Raw genomic sequence first — 15,766 nt, forward strand, 5'->3', positions numbered from 1 at the left:
ATAATTTCATTATAACTTGTAAATTCATGATTATTTTGTATATATTTTTTCATTATTATTTGTAAATGGATTACTAATTGAAGATACATGTTATAAATTTTCAGGAGTGACAAGAGTACTTTTGGAAAAAGAAGAATTAATAAATCTGACTAAAGAAGCAGATAAAGATGGTAAAATCCCTTTGCATTATGCTGTGTCTTCATTTTGCTGTAATAATAATAATTTGGAGATTGTAAGAATGTTGTTAGAAAAAGATGAAAGAAGTGCTTATATCAAAGATAGAACTGGCAGTACAGCTCTTCACATTGCAGCTTTGAACCACAGAGGAGGTAGTTTTGAAATAATTAAAGAAATTCTATCAAGGTTTCCAGATAGCTATGAAAGTGTTGATAATGATGATAACAATTTTCTACACTTAGTTGTGATGAAACAATCTCTGTCTACATTAAAGCTCATATTACAACATTTTCCATTTACAAGTTACCTTTTAAATAGAAAAGATTATAGAGGAAATACTCCTTTGCTTCATATGGTTGCCACTTCAGAAAGGCCTATGGATTCAGAAATCTTACAAGCTTTGTTGTCTCACCCAAGAGTGAATAACATGTCATTCAACAAACAAAGCAACAACATTTTTGATGCAGCCTATGATTTTGATGATCAAGAGTATGATGAGGTAATGTTCCATCTTTTATTGAATATATAAACTAAATTTTTATATATGCATGATTGTGTAGATTGTAGTTATAGTAGATAAAGACCATCTGTTTTTTAAAAATTTATAGGATAATTGATAGTGTTGAAAACAAAATTCAAACATTACCAGTGCAAAAAGAAACAAGCACGTACAACTATATCTTTGAATTATGTTTTCGACATCATAAATTATGATTAGAATTTCGATACTATAACTATAACGTAGACGGTCATACAAAAAAATTGAATTATAATTTTTTAAAATGCCAAAATAATAAATAGAGTAAAGTTTAATTATTAATTTCAAATAAATACTTAAGTTTAAATTTTGGCGGTAATAATACTTAAGTTATAGTTCTGAAACTTTTGTAGGTACTGACAGTTAAGTGTTAAATAAATTGCCATGTAGCGATTCCTAATTGGTCCAAGTAGTTAAATTTTTATTTTTTTAAAAAAATTAATTTAAATATACTAATAAAAAAATAACACGTGAATAATGATTTAATATTTAACGGTGTTAAACTTAATATATATGCAGCAAATTAATCTAATTATTATTACTTGTTATAATCTTGTGTTATATATATAAATCTTTATATGACAGAGAAAACCACCAAAACTCCTTCATAAACATATATGCATGCCCAAAGGAGCCATTCATGCGAAAATCATACATGCTAAAATGACAGAAGTGGCAAGAAGATGATGAACAAATATGAGAAGAAAAAGATTTGAGCAAAAGGAAAACAAGGACCAAAACTAAAATCTTAGAGAGTCCACTCTAGGTCACAACAAGTCAGAATTTATTGCGATAGTAAGATTCATATGCAGGATCTATACTACCAGGAGGTAACATAAGGATGAGGGACACATGAAATAAGCAATAACAATAAATGGGTAGTGCGGTTTCAAGTGAATAACGCAGCGTTTCAAGGCTCTGCTCGTATCAAGGACAATAGCCCTAGTCCCTTCTATCACAATAGTTTCTGACTAACCCCCTTTTAACTACATAGCACCATTTAGGTGAAGATGAGAATGAGGAGTTTGAATTCAACTGCATCAAGTCTATGAATTTAAATAATATGACTACAGACTTGTATGGTGAGAGCACGCAGACTGGTACCTACCAGTGTTGGCTACTTTCCAATGCTCTTGCCATTATTATTTATCAATTTGATTGTCTTTCTTTATTCGCTTTTTTGCAATAATCAACTGTAAATGTAAAAGATTTGATTTCACTTGAATACTGGTGTAAGCCATTATTGTACTGCAAAGAATAATGCTTGATTCTGAACTGGTTTAGTACATAAGTTGTTCAGGATCCTACCCATTGCCATTTGTATGAACATGAACTAGTGTGATTCGGATTTATTATTTGGTTATTTTTATCCTATGCTTAGTATACAAGATTTGGTTGCGTTTTCATTGATTTTTGTGTTATTGTTTACAGAATATGGTACTTTTTGAGAATTTCTGTCAGTAAACTCACTACACATGACACATAATAATTATTAGGCAGAGTAATTGGTACATGGAACGTCCTTTCACGTACGTAAAGGTAAGATGGCATAATTGAAACCCATACAATATTGAATGCCTGCCTTGACAAAAACAATACTTTTCAAAAGCACGGGTAGACAGTTTAAATGAAAAGGCAATATCAATTGAGAAAAAAGGAGTAGAAAATTTCAAGCCAAAATATCCCTGAGCAGCCCAATAAACCAAAAAAAAAAAACCCTTCAATGAGACAGGCCAAGGATCTCACGCAGCTATATTGGATCACACGAGAAACATCCCATGCCGCCAAAATTCAACACAACGAAAGCCATAGCCAGCCTTACTTATCTGCACATAGCAGGCAAGAAAGATGAGCCGCAAAGCGTAATAAGTGCAAAATTGAAAATACTATGTACCAAAGCATCGACACATGATAGAGCAAACATATACATCAAAGAGCAAATGGGAAACCAAATCATAAGTATAAAGGAAAGGCAGCCACACAAATAATCAAATACTGATAGATCTGAAAAATCTGCAGAAATGGGTGACAAATCTGGAGGCCATTCCACGTTCTGGTCTGTAACTCATACCAACAACCATTGACAAATTTACGTAGACCGGGGTACCTACCAACAGACTGGCCAAGGATGTAAAGTTTCCTGAACCACTCCCACACCTGGAACATGACTTGAATGTCCAGATACAATCCATCGACAAAACATCTGAATATTTCACCGAAACTATCACATTCCTGAAACAAACTTTCAATACAATTTATTCAAGGAATGTCATACTAGGTACTCAAACCATATAAAAAGCAAGTATAAAGTATAGCAATTTATTTTTCCTTACCTCAACTCCGCCTGTAATTAACTTTACGATACCTTCTAGGCCCTATAACATTTAACGAAATCTTTTAGTCCACCGATAATAAAACTCAATATATTTATTAGCTCTTATCGTACATCAACTTTAGCCTAGAATTTTGACTTATAAAACGGTTTGAATTAGAAGTCCTACTGTTCACAAAGTTTTTAGTTAATTGAAAGACCTTTCTAACGGTATAAAGATCATCAAAATCGGTTTGCTATAACCTAGGAGTTATGCATGTTTTCTCAAAACAGTTTCTTTAAAATCCTGGATCATGCCGATTTCTGAATACAGCCTAAAATAAAAAAAAAAAAAAAAAATAAAAAGTTTTAAAAATAGTTGTTACACCCCAATCTAGATAATACTTTCTTCATAAAAAATGTAGCTATTTTTCTAAGCTTTAAAACGAGATAAAGATCTTTTAAAATAGGATCAAAAGTGAGAGAGATATTGAATTTTTACTGAAGACACATTTTCTCTGAAATAAAACTTAAAACGAAAGATTTGAGCAACTGAGTTTATAAAAGATACTAACTTTTGACTGGTAAGAACTCCGAATTCAGGGAAAGGTTTCTTGAGAGAAAATATGGATTATTGAATTATCTTTCTAACAGTATAAGAATAGCTGGAAAATAATAGATATCGAGAGAGATATCACACTTTTACTAAGGCAATATCGAAAAGAAATTTAAAAAAACTGTAATTCGATAGTACCAGTGTAAAACATGAACTTTTTTGACATCGAAAATGATCAGAATTAGGAAATAGTTTCTTCATGAAAAATGTAGAACATTAAATTATCTTTAAATGCATGGTACCTAGATCACCGAAAACGGACATACGAGGAGAGAGATACAGTTTTATGGAAATATATTTCTGAAAATGAAAAATAAAAAACATACTTACGAAAACCATCGTATCCAATCCCTCTGAGTGACATTAAGAGACATGTAGAAAGCTTTTACCTTTAGAAATCGAATATCGTGATAGAGGCTTCAATTTGCGCGATGTCAGAATTTGGGTGTGATAGAGGCTATGAGAGATTTAGGAGTTATCTAAGTGGAGAGAAAGAAGTAGAGAATGAAATTTGTGTTCATCGTTTCATTGAATAGGTAAAACCTATACCGTATATATTCAATTGATTAGATAAAATCTAGGAATTTAAAATTTAAACTCGGCCTATACCTTTTCTTTTTTTAAAGGAATAAAATATTGATTAATTACTAATATAAAATTCCTCATAATTTAAATTCTAAATTCAACTAAGTCAAATATCCTAAACTAACTTCCTCATTCTTCTCTCTCTACTCTCACGTGTCCCTCTCTCTATTCATCTATTAGTATAGCCTTACAAATATATATATATATATATATATTTTATTATCAAGCTTATATAAAGTATATATATATTCCTATTATAAATATCACTAAGTCTTATTTATTTAATAAACCTATACGTATAAAATAGTATACTAATTTTATCTATATTCTTATTACATGTATAACAAATCTTATCACTCTAATCATACAACTATTCACTAATAACTTATTCTCTAATATAATTAATATTAATTAATACTTAAACTAATTAACTATATAATTGTACTTAGCAAATAGCAATAATATTCATATTTTATTTAATGCAACAATAAAATATCAAAACACACAATAATATACCAAAAATAATATACTTGTACTGGATATTACACATCATAGATGACCCTTATAAGCTGCTTAGTTTATTGCAATTAACCTTCAATTTTAAAAGGTTTTGGTGGTGTAAATACCATTTTCGGGACTTCGTGTTTTGCAAAATTATAGATTGGACTCGTGTTTTGTTAAATGACAAAATGGACTTCGTATTTTCTAAAATAGTAAAAATAGGACTCGGAGCTTAATTTTTGACAACTTTTTTTTTTTTTTTAATACAACCAACTTTGACAGATAATCGCTAAGATTTAACAGTATACAAAAAATGTGAAACAAGCTTTATTGCTTCATAAAGACTTTTAGATTCTGATTATAATTAAACTTTTATTCTTTGACAAAAATCCTCGAATCTCAAAGGTCCTATTTGTACTATTTTAGAAAATACAGGGTCCATTTTGTCCATTTTATAACAAAACACAAGGTCCAATTGATAACTTTTCAGTAAAGGAGAGGGTCCAAAATGGTATTTACCCAATTTAGGTGGTAGAAACTCCTTTTAAACTCATGTTTTATTAGCACTTAACTTTTTCCATTTATTTTTAGGAAAAGAAAAAAAAATAAGAAAACAAAAAGAAAAAAAAATATGAATATAAATTTATTTAATATTTTTTTTGAAATAGTTTTTAATTGATTTTTATAATTGTTGGGAAAATTTATCGAGATTGAATCACAATATTTTTTCTTGTATGTCAAAAATGAGATACTTGTCAAACATTACAATTAACAATATAAAATATCAACCAAAACCATCACAACCAATAGAAATACACAAATCAAGCTACATCTTACATAAGTATATCGTGTTCGTATCTAGAGTTTTGTTGAAAATACATTTCAAATGTTCAAGAAGCAAGGGGATCTTACTGGGTTTGCCACAGGGAGTTGGCATTTTTCTAGTGGTGCAATTTCATATTGTAAGGGATTCTTGGGAATTTGTACAACACTGGTGTTTATAATTTGTCTATCATATAATGAATTTACTTTGGTTTAAAACTCAAGCACTATTCGACTCGATATGTGTTTCCCAATTGCATGGTAGAAAAGCTTGTAAATTGATTGTATTTTTCCAAAACACTTGAACTTCAAATCTTGAACAAATAAACAAAGGAATAAGTGGCTCGTTTGGTATGTAGGATTAGACGGATTAGACTCGGACTGTACAAGCATTAGATTTATACCGAAAGTAATCTTGTGTTTAGTTTAAGAATAAACTTATTAATAATAAATAAATAAAAATAATAATTATAAAGCAGAAATAATAAAAAATAATTAATTAAATAATTAAATTATAAAATAAAATAAAATAATATATCATGTATAATCAAATATATATAACAAAATAATTTATCATATTCTTTATATTTAATAAATAATTGAAATAGTAAAATAAAACTACTTGAATAATATAAAATCATTTATACTAAACATTAATTTAATCACTAATTTAATATATTAATTTTCTAAAATATTGATGTAAAATTTCTAATAATTTAAAAAGTCAAGTAACTATTGTTTAAATAATTATTATTTTAAATTTTGATAGGTTATGTATGATAATTTAAAATTATACATTTTCAATAATTTTAGTGAATAAATTTTTAATGAAAAATTTAATAAAATAAAGTTGTAATAATTCTTCTATTTAAATTCTTATTAAATTTAAAATATATTAATAAAATTAAAATTTTAAAAAAAAAAAAGAAAAAAAAACTCACTTGTATGGTGATTATTTATCCCACCCCGCTAGATGGGATAAATAATCTCGCACTTTGGAATAGGATAAATAATCATAGACAAATGGAATTAGTTAGTATTAGTTATTCTAAAGTTCCAACATGTTGCCTAAAATAACTAGATTTACAAATTGAATTTCTCCGTCAAATTCATAATCTAGTCCTTCTTGTAAAAAAGCGACCCTAATTACTAATCGAACTTTAAAGAATCTTAGATGGCGTTTAAGCTAGAGAGGAGTGAAAATATAGGCCAATCAGTGAATTTGACCATCGGAATTCGAATATAATGGTAATGAAATAAAATTTAAAAATGCATAAAAAAATTGATAAAAAAATTTTAATTTTTTCAAATTTTAACATTGGAATGGTATTTCCTTCCAATTTCAAAATGAAATAGTCCACTAAAATGATGGAAATGTCATTCCATTAGAATGATATTCTAATAGTTTTAACATACAACCAAACAAAAGAATTGGAACGAAAATCTGTTTTCTTTCTATTCCATTTCATTTCATTACTTCCAACCAAACGCCACCTTAATTCTTTCAAAAACTCACAATTGAAATAAATTAAGCAAAGATAACCGAGCCTTAAGTTTATATTCAACTATTCAATCTTTGAAAGAAAGAAGAAAATAAAAGTGCGATAAATACCATTTTAGGAATCTTCGTGTTTTGTAAAAGTTTACCGATTGACCCTGTATTTTGTTAAATGACAAAATGGACCTCGTATTTTGGAAAATAGTAAAAATACACTGAATTGTTTTTTTAATTCTTTCGATAACTTTTTTTTTTAATATAATCAACTTAAAAAACAATTCCTAAATACGAAATAGACATAAGAAATGTAAACAATTTTACTTGCAGTAACACTTTTAGACGGATTATAATTAAATTTTATTTTCGACAAAAAATTAATACAGTGTACTTATTTGTACCATTTTAGAAAATACAGGGCATCCATTTTATCATTTAACAAAACAGAGTAGGTCCAATTAATAACTTTTACAAAACACGCTGTACCAAAATAATATTTACCCAAAATAAAAATTTTAAATCACTCAATAATATTGCTAACCATAAACTTTCAAGTTCCTATGCTAAGTTTTGATAAAGTAAGACACCATCACTTCATATACATGAAAGGAAAACTTGATACAAAACAAGGTTAGCAAATCTCACCTACTTAAAAAAACAAAAATCCATCTTTTCTTAATAACATTATCTCTCAAACACAAAATAACACTAAAATAAAAGATACCCCACAAAATAAAAAGTCATAACTTAGCTGCATGTGTCTTAACTTACAAATAATCATTGTGGGTTTAAGCTTTCCAATGTTGGTGAAATCGACCCTTTTAAATTTTGTGGATTTTGTAATGAAAAAAAGGAGAACAAAGGAAAAAGACAATCCAATCACACAAATGGTGATGGCAAGAGCATTGGAAAGTGACAACACTGCATAGGTACCAGTCACAAATGCTATCACCATGAATCCCAAGGCAAATATTGCTAAATTCATAGACATGCATGATAGGCAAGTTAGATACAAACTCCTCCTTTGCATCTTCACCAAAAGATGCTTATAGTCAAGAAAAGATTGACAAAGACAGATGTAGTGGAGAGAACCATAGCTATTGTGTCTGTTATGATGAACACTTGAAACGCTGTGTTATTTCTAAGAACCGTCGCTACCTTGTTGTTGTTGTTTTCTCATGTCCAACCTTATCGTCGCTTATGTAATCCCCTCCCCCGGTAATGTAAATCCTGCTGTGAATGTTACTGTTGCAACCTCTAATCGCAGCCGCAACTAGAGTAGACTCTCTCAAAATTCGCGATTCTAGCCCTCTTTATTTTTTCTTTTCGCTCAATCTTTCTCTCTTCTTGGCATTGCTCAATATTTGTTCTCTACTATTGTATTCATTGTAATCAAGATCATAGGCCTATGGTATCCACTTTTGTGGATACCATGTTGAAGTCGCATGCATATGAGGCAAATGGGGTATTTCCTTCTATTATCCTTTCTATTTAAAAGCTGTAATTACTTATAAGTGGAAAATGATCTGAAATGAGTTTGAATGAGGAAAGATTTTGTGTCCTTGCAACATGGTGTAGCAAATTTCGTGCCTTTATCATCAACAACTTCATAGCTATCTGGACACTTGGAAAGAATTTCCTTCTACTACTTTATAACCTTTGAAAGTGTTAGAAGCTGCAAATGTGAAGAGCTGTGGTGCCATTTTTATCTTTAAAATAGGCACTGCTTTCATCTTTTTCTAACAACATCTTCACAATCTCCAAAGTGTTACTGGAAGTGGACATCACAGCATGATGCAGAGGAATTAAACCATCCTTTATCTGCTTGTTTTGTCAAATCTAATAACTTTTCCAAAAATCTTTCTTGTTAGGCCTGAAGAATTGTTATTTTTAGCAGAAAAAGAAATATAATATTAATTAGCAGTACAATACTAAATGAGCAAGCGAAAAATTGCGGCAAAATTAATATGTAGTTCACTTTGTCGCACTTTAAATACTTATGTAAATTTTTTAGCGGGAAAAATTCTTATGTGTATTCATTTTGTTAAGTAATATTAGTCCTTTTGTTGCAACAAATTGCGGGACTAATGTTACATCAAATGTGTTAAGATTTTTGCTGTCAAATATGTTCTATATGAACTTAAAATATTTACACAAAGATAGTATTTAAGTATTTAAGTGTAACAAAATGAACTACATAAGAATTTTTTTTCGCAAATATCTTTAATTATAATTTTGTTTGGTAAAATAAAATATTTCTAAAGAAACTTGAAAAGGTGGCATATAGAACACTTTTTTAATAGTTTTCTGTTTTTAAAAGTAGAAAAGTGAAAATATTTTTCAAAAACATGTTCTATAAAACTGTTTTTACTTTTCAATTTTATAATTAGAAATCAAAATTTTAAAAACAAAACAAAAAAATCACTTTCATTATTTTTTTAAACAGTTTTTTTTTTTATTAATCAATTTTTTAGATTACAAACTGCACTGACCCAAATCCCATCCTTACGGCCTTGGCGCCGAACCCGCTTTCCGACCCGAATCCGAATCCAACCCCGGATTCGACCCGACTTAAATAAAATCAAAAAATAAAAATAAAATGAACTTTACGGAACACACTTTTGTTTTCTCGTTTTTAAAATCGAAAAATAAAAGCGGGTTACAGAACGCATTTTTCTTTTTTAAAAATAAATTTTTTAAAAACAAAAATTTTACTTTCATTTTGTGATTAAAAAATTAAAAAACAAAAATGTTACTAAACAGCACATTAATAATTATTACCTGGATTTTGAGTTAAAGTTGCAGCATGGAGTACATTTCTTCCATTAGGGCCAGTAATAGATGGTGAGGAGCAATTGTTGAGTATTTCATCAACCAAATCCAAGTACTCTGCCCCCACAGCCATGTAAAGTGGTGTTTCATCAGCTTCATTAGCCAAATATGTGAAATGAGGGTCTTCTCTTGTCAAAATCCTTACAACCTTAAGATGGTTGAACCTCACAGCCTCATGCAAAGCAGTGTCCAATTCCTTGTTCCTCAGTCTCATCATGTGTTGGACAACCTCACTACTATCCACCCCACCAAGGATGGCCTTCTCAAGATCAGACGGTTCGAGTAGTTTAGCACGATTAATAAGAAACTCAACAATAAGATCATGGCCGTACCTTGCTGCCAAGTGTAAGGGAGACTCTCCTCTTGCATTGGTTTGTAATAACAGTTGTGGACACATCTCAAGTATTCCTTCCAAGAAAGTTGTTGTATTATTATGAGTACTTGTTTTTGTAGCAATGATATTGACATGGACAACTGTGTTCTTTTCTGGGGTCAATAATTGTTCAAGTTGGAGTTGATTCTTGAACACTTGAATTTCTCCATTGATTGCAGCTTTGAACAGCTTGGAATCCATGCGTGTAATAATAATGACATTGTTGTTGTTTGTTTCCTGAGAATTAGGCTGATCAGCAGAAGCCATAGATTGTTCTCTAATTATTTTTTTCAGATAATTTTAATCGAAGTGGCTAACTATAAAATGTCACACTAACTTTATAGCATTTTTTCTTTGACGGTAAGAAAGTCAACTTTCAAAACTCTGAGTTCACTTGCGATCCGATCTCGGTATGAGGGAACATAGTCTTTTAATAATAATTATTTAATGCAATCCAACGTGGGAAAGTACTTTCTAGGGGCAGATTTGTCATTATTTTGAGCTTTGACCATGGAAGAGGAAGACTTGGAAGGTGATATAAATATAGTTAAATATATTTCCGTTACTAATACTAGTATTTTTAAGGGTAATACTTTTTTTTTTTAACGCACTTATAATTGAGGGAAAATTAGACCTCACAGTCATTATAGAGTAATACTTATGACCTTACTAAATTTATTATAACTGGAATCAAAATAATTAATGGGAGAAATGAATCAGCTTTATATTTTATTACGCTATTTACTAAACTGTCTCTGAAAAGAAAAATAAAATCATATTATTTTGTTTACATAACGGGGTTAAAGGTAATCGAAATGCTTTAATTTGATAAAATTGTCATTATTAGAGCATGTAATTATTTTTTGTTTATAGATTTTTGAAGGACATAATTGTCCTTTTTATTTTTAATTAATAAAATTAAAATTAAAATAAACTAAGTTAGGAAAGGAAACGGTATCTCTATAAAAATGGGAGGAGAACTTTTCCTTTTATTTTCTCCCTAATTTGTGTGGCCCTTGCTACTTTCTCCCTTTCCAAAATTTAAGAACAAACGTATTGGAATCAAAAGGAGCCACATACACCCCTATACCCCCTCAATTTTTAAAAACTTTACACTACTAAATATATATATATATATAATCATATATAAAAAGATATTAATATATAATTTGTCAATTATGAAAGAACTAAAAAATTAATATTTACATTTTATTGTTAAGAAAATATATACAATTTTATTTTATATATTAATGTAGTAAATTATTATATTATTATTTTATTAGACTCAATTAATTTGTTTTAATTTAAAAATATATTTAGTAAATTATTTAATAAATAGGAGTAAAATTAACTAATTATATTATTCTTAAAATCAATATGAGTATTTTTTTCTTAAGAAATTACATATCATTATTAATTTTGGTAATATTAAATTAAATTTCGTCAGATTTTAGCGTAACACTCGTATTTTATTTTTAATTTAATGATTTGATTCATTTTTTTAAAAAAATTATTGTATAAAATTTAAAAATATAGTATTTTTTATAATTGACACACATCCTTAAAAGGTATTAAAGTCACCGAAAATTAAATTTATTGTATATTGCACTGTCTGATATTGGCCCCCCCAACTCTTTAGTTCTGGCTCCGCCCCTGATGGGAATCAATATTCAATACCATACCATTAATTTCTAGAGAAAATTACGCTGAAAGACCAAATTTAAAAATTAATCCTATAAATACCATTTTTTTTTATTTAAGCCATAATACCGATGCATCTTAATTTTTTTGAAACATGTGTATACATAAACATGCCAAAAACGAGCAGCCAATATATCAATGCAAATAGGCTAATTATTTAGTTCTCCTTTTTGTTTTTTTGTTTTGTTCTCTCTTTTTTATTTATTAAATATGAAACATAACAATATTTATAGTTTTTTTTAATATTAAAAAAAAAAAAAGAATTGCTCAAAAAAAAAAAAAAAAAGAATTCTCTCTTCTTATTCTCTTCTAAAAAAAAGTTTAAAACATTTTTTTAATCACACTAGTAATTATTTGAGCTTAAAAATTATACTATTATTATTTATTTTTTTAAAAAAATCGTTTTAACATATCAGAAGCATATTTTTTTTTACCATTATAAAAAAAAAAAAATAACTAAAATCAAAAGTAACATTTTAATTTCTTTTCTACTTAATTTACTAAAAAAACAAATTTCCAACTATAATAAAATTTTATATACCAACTAATATAGTAAGTAACTATTATATATATAATTATTTCATATTAAATATTACTAAATCATATTTTTATTTTATAAAACACTTTTCACAAGTTTCTAAAATAACATAAAAGAAAACAATAGTACCTTTAAAATCCTAAAATAATTAATTGAGCATACTAAATTTTACACTTAAACAAAATTTAATGTATCAACTAATTTTATGAGTTACTAAAAAGTATTTTATTATTTACTATATAATATTCGACATAAGTTTAGTTTATAGAACAATTTCTGTAAATGATTTAAAAAAAAGTAACTAAATTGTTTTCAACATAAACTTCTTTTGTAGAGAAATTTTACTATTTTTTTAATTAATAGTTAAAAGTTATGTTGTACTCTTCCTAAATTTATGTTATAGAGTGATTTTAATAAATTTTTAAAATTATTTATTAAAATACTAAATAGTAACTTAATCACCAAAAAATAAGGTATATTTCAAGATAATAAATACCTATTATTATAATGGTAACTTTTTTTATACACAAATATTTATTATTCAACAGAAACTTTTTTTCTTTTAATTATAATTTATTAAATATAGTCAAAGTTAATATAAAAAGTTACTAAAAAATAACATAAAAATATCTCAAATAAGTAGTTATTGATCGTAGGTTACTAAAAAGTTTTTTTTATTTGTTTTTTAAATGATACCACATAATTTTACTCAATGGTAACTTTTTACATGTAATTATAATTTATTAAATATAGTTGAAGTTAATATGAAAAGTTATTAAAAAAGTAACATAAATATATCTTAAATGAGTGGTTGCTGATCATGGGTACCAAAAAGTTTTTGTTTTTTTTTTTATTTTTTTATTTTTAAATGTTACCACATAGTATTTTAAATTAGTTATGTTTTTTTTATAGAGCAATTTTGATAGATTTTTAAATAAAAAAAAATATAAGAAATAAATCTTATATCGAACATCATAACATGAGTTACATTTAGAAAAAAAAAATAACAATACTAATTTTATTAATAATCTATTTTTTAATCTTTGATATTTATTATAATTCATTATATAATCAAATAAGATAAAAAAAAAAATATTAGTTGGTACATAAATTTTGTTTAATTTAAAGTTTAGATATTTACTTTTTAATAAAAGATAAAAGAAACTAAAAAGTTATTTTTTTGAAGATGGTAAAAGAAAAAAAATATATTTTCTACATATCTACCTTAAAAATAAGTCATAATGATATAGTTCTTAAATAAAAATAATTAATATGATCTAAAAAGTTTCTGAGAGATAGAAAAAGAAAATTAATAAAATAATATGTATATATTGTTTTGTTAGTTTAGTCGATAGCATTATCAACAAAAAGAAAAGATAAAAATAGAATGATAAGCTAGCAAAGATAAGAATAGACTAAGACAAATAATTATTTCATTACTTTCGGTAGAAGAATACGTATTAGTGCATATTAAAATTGTCGTTGTCATTTTCATAATTAATTTTAATATTACGTATATTATTGAAAATTCCCCTAATTTCTATTCCCTTTAAGTAAACATGTCATTATAGTTATCAAAATATATAATTATTATTTTGAACTCTGTATTTCGTAAAAGTTATCAATTGGATCCTGTGTTTTGTTAAATAACAAAATAAATCCTATATGTTCCAAAATAGTAAAAATAGTACCCTAACCTCAATTTTTAATAATTTTATTTTTTAATATAACTAACTTTAAGATAATTTCTAATGCGAATGTATTCATAAAATGTAACCAATTTTGTCATAATATCTCTAGATCGTATTATTATTAAATCTTATTTTGACAAAAATCGCCTGTGGTCCTATTTGTACAATTTTAGAAAATAGAGGGTCCATTTTATCATTTAACAAAACAAAGGATCCAATTAATAAATTATACAAAACATAGGGTTCAAAATAGTGTTTACCATATATATATCATTTAAAAATATTATTATATCATTTTTTATCTCATTCACATAAGATTTGTTATCTTCTTTCTAAAAAAATACTACAATAATTAACAATTGGTAAAAGAAATATCATTGTAACCTACTAAAGTGAATTTTTTAAGATGTGGGAATCATATATATATTTATTATTTTTTTTTTTTTTGCTATTTTATAAAAGAAACTATTTGGTTACTAATATAGTGATTAGTAATTATTTTATAATTTTTTTAAATCTTAATTAGCATTGATTTTAGAATTTTGTTAATTGAATTATATTATTTTATATCATATCTAATTAACTTTTAAAATAATAAAAAGGTATATAAAGTAATTACTATGTAAAAATAGTAGCTTGCTATATTACATGACAATTCATTAATTTCAAAAATAATTTTTAAAGTTGTATAAATATATTTTAATTATAATTATTATAATATAACTTAAAAATAGCTAATTAATTAATTATTAAATTATATACAAATATATTTTAGAGGTAACCAAAATGCATCTTAAAATATATAATATAAAAATAATTTTTTTTATATAAAGGTAATTAATTAGTTTTTTATTAACAATATTAGTAAAAAAAAATTACTTTTAAAAATATAAAAGAAAAAAAAAACGAAAAACATCAAAAAAAAAAAAAATATATCAAATTTAACTCATATGACAAGTCAGTAATAACAATAATGTTATTGTTATAAATTAGATGAAAAATATATATTATTATCAACTTTCCTTTTAAAAATTTATGCATTAAAAATTTATGCAGCAAATTTTTCTAATTGTAACTTTAACAAATATATAATATTTTGCCACAAAGATCATAAAGTTTCAAAAAATGCCAAGTTTTTCTAGAAAAATATAGGGAAATTTATATAAAAAAAAAATATAATTTCGGTTAATTTTTACAAAAATATTGTCACAATTTTAAAATTTTTTAAAAATACGTGTTTTTATAAAACACTAATAAAACACAAAACAAGAATAACTCAAAATAACAGTAGAATAACTAAAAAACACCAAAAGTAGAATACCAAAGTGAAAACTTAACACATTATACCGTAGTATTTAAACTTATAAAAAAATACGGTAAAAAAGTAAAAAATACCGCCTGACAGTATTTTTATAAAAAATGGCAAAAGTTAGTATACCATCTAAATTTTCCAAAATATAATAAAGCCCAAGCCCAAGCCCAAGCCCAAGCCCAAGTCCAGCATAACCCAAGCCCAAGCCCAGATTAGTTTGTGGATAAAGGCACAAACCTATAACTCGTCGAAACTCTTTATTTCTGGTTATACT

General features: G+C 26.4%; 1 protein-coding gene across 1 annotated transcript; it reads right to left on the bottom strand.

Annotated features, from left to right (window-relative positions):
• Nucleotides 1–2,475: 2,475 nt before the first annotated feature.
• On the bottom strand, nucleotides 2,476–10,536 carry LOC133032780 (uncharacterized). The gene is made up of 5 exons (XM_061107217.1): nucleotides 9,827–10,536; nucleotides 7,929–8,020; nucleotides 2,827–2,947; nucleotides 2,712–2,773; nucleotides 2,476–2,541 (listed from the first exon to the last, which is right to left on the bottom strand). Exons 1-5 carry the CDS (start codon nucleotides 10,515–10,517, stop codon nucleotides 2,476–2,478), a joined length of 1,032 nt encoding a protein of 343 aa, XP_060963200.1. The 5' UTR covers nucleotides 10,518–10,536.
• Nucleotides 10,537–15,766: the final 5,230 nt, after the last annotated feature.

This window comes from Cannabis sativa, chromosome X (assembly GCF_029168945.1).
Source record: "Cannabis sativa cultivar Pink pepper isolate KNU-18-1 chromosome X, ASM2916894v1, whole genome shotgun sequence".
Taxonomy (NCBI): Eukaryota; Viridiplantae; Streptophyta; class Magnoliopsida; order Rosales; family Cannabaceae; genus Cannabis; species Cannabis sativa.